This window comes from Tupaia chinensis, unplaced genomic scaffold (assembly GCF_000334495.1).
Source record: "Tupaia chinensis unplaced genomic scaffold, TupChi_1.0 Scaffold000081_1, whole genome shotgun sequence".
NCBI classification, from domain to species: Eukaryota; Metazoa; Chordata; class Mammalia; order Scandentia; family Tupaiidae; genus Tupaia; species Tupaia belangeri.
The window spans coordinates 3,798,772-3,803,355 of record NW_006159542.1 but is presented as its reverse complement, the minus strand read 5'-3'; the positions used below and the strand labels follow the sequence as shown (position 1 = coordinate 3,803,355).

At 45.1% G+C, this 4,584-nt stretch overlaps 1 protein-coding gene across 3 annotated transcripts in view; it reads left to right on the top strand.

The window, feature by feature from the left end:
* Positions 1-1,860: 1,860 nt before the first annotated feature.
* Positions 1,861-4,584, top strand: part of INIP (INTS3 and NABP interacting protein) — a 27,130-nt gene continuing 24,406 nt past the window's right edge. Inside the window, exons 1-2 of one of the 3 annotated variants that reach the window (XM_006142745.3) lie at positions 1,861-1,911; positions 3,175-3,255. In XM_006142745.3, the coding sequence (XP_006142807.1) occupies positions 3,231-3,255 (25 nt within the window). In that variant the 5' untranslated portion in view covers positions 1,861-1,911; positions 3,175-3,230. Of the gene's footprint in view, positions 1,912-1,937; positions 2,118-2,590; positions 2,733-3,174; positions 3,256-4,584 lie in introns of those variants that run through there. The other 2 variants (XM_006142744.3, XM_006142746.3) reach the window with 2 other exon arrangements.

Sequence of the window (4,584 nt, the reverse complement as noted above, 5' to 3'; positions counted from 1 at the left end):
CCACATGGCTGAATATATTTCAGATCCTGTCCTTGGTGGCTTTAGTAAATAACACACTGGTTGCATGTGTGCATGCTCAAAATCCTGATGGGATGGAAAAATGGAGGAAAAATTATCGTGGTGTGACTATGCCCCATTTCCCTGCCTCCCTCTTGAAAGTGCAGATGAACATTGGCAATTAAAAACATAAACACAGAGGGACCAGCAGGTGGCATACTGGTTAAGGTGCTGGACTTCCACATGACCAAACACAGTTCGAGTCCCAGACCTTGCAGCTTGCTTTTCACTTTGCGTTTCTCTCTGGTCAAATTTAAAATATTACTACTAATAATAAAGTAATAATAACAAAATAAAAATAAATAATTCTTTAAAAAAAAAAAGATCAGTCAAGAGTTGGGTGCAGTGCATGCCTATAATCCACATACTTGAGAAGCTGAAGCAGGAGGACCATGAGTTTGAAGCCAGTCTGGGCAATTCAGTGAAAACAAAACCTTTTGCTTTTGTTTTGAAAGATGCATTTTTTTGGAATCAGCATATGGCGTAATGGCTACGTTGCTGGACTCCCATGTAGTCAACCACAGTTCAAGTCCCAGACCTGGTGGCTTAAGCTCATGCCGGGCACATGTTTGTGTGTGTGCCCAAGATCCCGAGAGGAGAATGGAGGAGAAGGGATTGCAGCGTGGCCATCCCCCCTGGGGGGTGATATCTTGCTTTCTTCTCTCTGTCTCTGTCTGTCTTTCTGGCAAGTGCATGTGCCCTATAGCCAAAAAAAAAGCATCTTTTTGAGAGGTTTTTGCTATAGGGCACGTGCGCTCGCCAGGAAGAGAGACAGAAAGCGAGAAATCACCCCCCCCTCAGGGAGGATGGCCATGCTGCAATCCCCCCCACACACACACACACCCACCCAGCATGAGTTTAAGCCACCGGGTCTGGGACTTGAACCATGGTCAACATGAAGAGTCCAGTGACAGTCATTATGCCAACTGCTGGTCCCATAAATGGTTGGTTTTGAAATTATCTGTCATAGGTCCATGCACAACAAAACTGTGTATAATAAACACTCCTGAGCATACATTGATTCTTAAAGACATGTTCGAATTCAAGAAAAGATGCACAACAGGGGTGAAGAGCAGCACAACAGGTGATACAAATTGCGATAAGGTTGCCTTTTTTTTAAAATAATACTTTTATTTAGAAAAAATTAACTTTATTTCTTTTTAGTTCGACCAGAGAGGGACAGAGTATGAGAGAGAGAGAGAGAGAGAAGGAAAGTGAGAAAGCAAGCTGAAAGGTATGGGACTCGAACCGCAGAAGCCCATGTGAAAGTCCAGCGCCCCTAACCACCACACCACCAGTCAGCCCCTGATAAGGTTACGTTTTAACGTAAACGTGTAGATTTGTTGTGCTGCAATCAGGCATCAGGTGATCCCTCCAGGACCGTATTGTGCTGCGATGTGGCACACCCACTTCTTAAATACAGATTATTGAACAGTAGTAGAAACGTCTACATGTTCAGTACTTTCCTTGTATATAATTACTGTAGATGAAAAATAAACGCAGACGAAATAAACCGTAGATAAAGAACATCCCTGGGATTTGTGGGCATGTGTGTGTGCTCACAACGGGACATGCAATCCAACGAGCTTGTTAAAGTTTGGAAAGTGAGCCCAAGTGGGCTTCTGAAGACCTGTCCTTGAGGCCCAGGCCAAGTAGATTCACATCTTTGCAAGATGGGTCACCACACAGGTGGCTCTTCTGCAGCCAGCGGCCCTGAGAAAATGACTCTGTGCTAGAGACCCAACTGTTCTCAAACACGGCCCCTCAGCGGTACGGCCTGCATCTCCCATGAGCCTTTTCGGCTGTCACTCTTTGGAAGGGAAGTGGCGTCTGCTCTGAGACGGCCGTTATCAGGCGAGTTACTGCGGGCTGTAGCTGTTGGGTCCCGGCGGGAGGCAGGACTTCCGCTCCCTCGGGCGCAAGTCCGTCAGGAGGCGGAAGCGTAGCGGGGGCGGGAAGGTTGGAGCGTGGGGCGTTGAGCTCCCTTTGCAGGAGTGGTCGCGCCCCCCTGGAGAGCCGAGCTCTGCCCGCTCCGCAGTTCTAGCGCCCTCGCCTCCGTGGTAAGTAGGATGGAGGAGAAGCGCGGCCCGGCCCTGACCTGCTGCCGCCGTCTTTGTAGTCACAGGGCAGCGGCCTCTCCGCCGACCTTGCCACCAGACGTTTCTCTCTCCCCCTTGTTTCCTTCGTCTTGACCGCAGCTCCAACCCGACTTGTTCCCGGCTTCTGCGGCAGGGGGAGACGCTTCGGAGAGCCCAGTCCAGCCTGGTCACATCCCGGCTTAACGTTCCCCTTCCAAGACGGTCATGTTGTCCTCCGGTCCGAAAGTGGCTTTGCTCCGCTAGTGCCTCAGCCGCAGGAGACACAAAAACGATTCATTCATTGAAACCGGCATCCGTCTCTAGTCCGTGCGCCTTTCCCGGGCTCCTTGGAAGGCATCACTCGCAGAATCAGTTTTCTGCCTCGGGAGCGCGTCCTCGCCCTTTAAAAGAGCGCGTGCGTTAGGAGCTGTGGGTGCGGCCCCCGGAGTAAGACCCTTCCCACCCTGGTGGAGTGCGGCAGGACCATCCCGCCTAGTGCAGAAGCACAAGTGTGGAGGCCAGCAGCCAATGTTCTCACTAGCTTAGTGACCGTGGGCACCCTGTGATAAGTAACTAATCTTCAAGCATCTCAGCAGGGTATGGGGCAGATTAAGTACTTCGTAAAGATGAGGCTTCCTTTTCTTGACTTTTTTAGTGTACTCAGTAGTTACTGGGTGTGTTTTTTAAGTGGTGAGGCACCGTAGATGAGTGATTTTTCTTCCTAGCACTTTGACCGTATTGACACTATCACCTGGTTGATATATTTGGTAGTCTTTTGGAAATATAACCTAAATGTTGCTAAGTGTTGGTATTAACATCTGCAGGAATGAACGGTTGCTGTAATGTTTTATTTAATTAAGTCCTTGAGGCTCTTTGCAGGGTTTAAAAGAACGATTTAAGTCTGTGTGCTTTTCCAGTGTATCTGAAGAGATTAAGAAACTGCAAACATTTCTTTTTAGGGAATTGAGCTGTTTCTGTAAACTTTTAGTTTATAATTAAAATATGGTGTATTTTATATGTATGTTCACATGATTTACAGGTGATTGCAAAGCGCTGACCACTTGCCACTGGATAGAATTGAAACAAAATAGGAAGATGGCAGCAAATTCTTCAGGACAAGGTAATGCATGCAGAAATTTAATTACCAAGAACTTTCTCCCCATATACTAAATATATTTAAATACAAAAAAAATTTAGCGTAGGGCGGTTACCATAGCCAGAATTAAAAAATGAATAGTGAAGTAAAACCCCAATTTTAAAATAGGCCCAACATTGTATTAGATAAGCAACATTCTTGATATTATTAATTGGATGTCTTAATCTGTCTTACTCTTGTGTTAAGATTATTCCTACCATAAGCCATTTATCCTCCTCTGACATTCGTGTTCTCTTGTTTCTCTTGAAATCAGAACCACTTGTTATACGGTCATCGTGCAATATCCGTGTTTATTTTCATTACTCAAATTTAACCTGTGTTATGTTCTTTCTAAAACATATGAAGCTAGACACATTCATTGCTATTTTTTAAACTTAACTTTACTATTATTATTTTTCAGTTTGATCAGAGAGAGAGGGAATGTGAGAAAGCAAGCCATCAGGTTCAGGACTTGAACTGCGGTCAGCCATGTGGGAGTCCAGCGCCTTAAACCACCATGACATCGGCTAGCCCCAAGTTTTTATTTTAAAATGTTTCATAAAAGTTAATCTCTAGGAAATACTGAATCCACTTTGGAAGTAGTTTCCTGCTTATTGAGACAAGCCTCCATTGAAAGGCAATAAATATTCTGTTGTGATCATGTCTGTTTGATCACCATGCCGCCTGCTGGCCCCCTCATCTCTATATTTTTTTAAAGAATTATTTTATTTAACTTTATTTATTTATTTATTTATGTATTTAAATTTGACCAGAGAGAGACAGAGCAGAAGAGAGAGAAGGAAAGTGAGAAAGCAAGCCATCAGGTCTGGGATTTGAACCATGGTTGTCCAAGTAGGAGTCTAGCACCCTTAACCACCACACCACTTGCTGGCCCCAGATTCATCTAAATTGTATATGGATCCATAGGTCATTTCTTGTTATTGTGGAATAGTATTCCAGTTTGTTCATTTTTGTTTTGTGGGCTTTGGGATTGTTTGTTTAGCCATGTGAGTAAAAGCTACTTGCTAGGAGCATTTATTTGTAACTTTTTGTTGTAACTTTTTGTGTAGGCAGGTTTTTATTTGTTAGTTACTACCAAACTTTTTTTTTTTTTTTTTCTTTTTTTGGAGAGGTTTTTGCTATAGGGCGCATGTGCTTGCCAGACAGAGAGAGACAGAGAGGCAGAAAGCGAGAAATCACCCCCTGGGGGGGGCGGGGCTGGCCACGCCGCAATTCCTTCCCCTCTATTCTCCTCTCGGGATCTTGGGCGTGCACGCACACACGCCCAGCGTGAGGTTCAGCCATTGGGTCCAG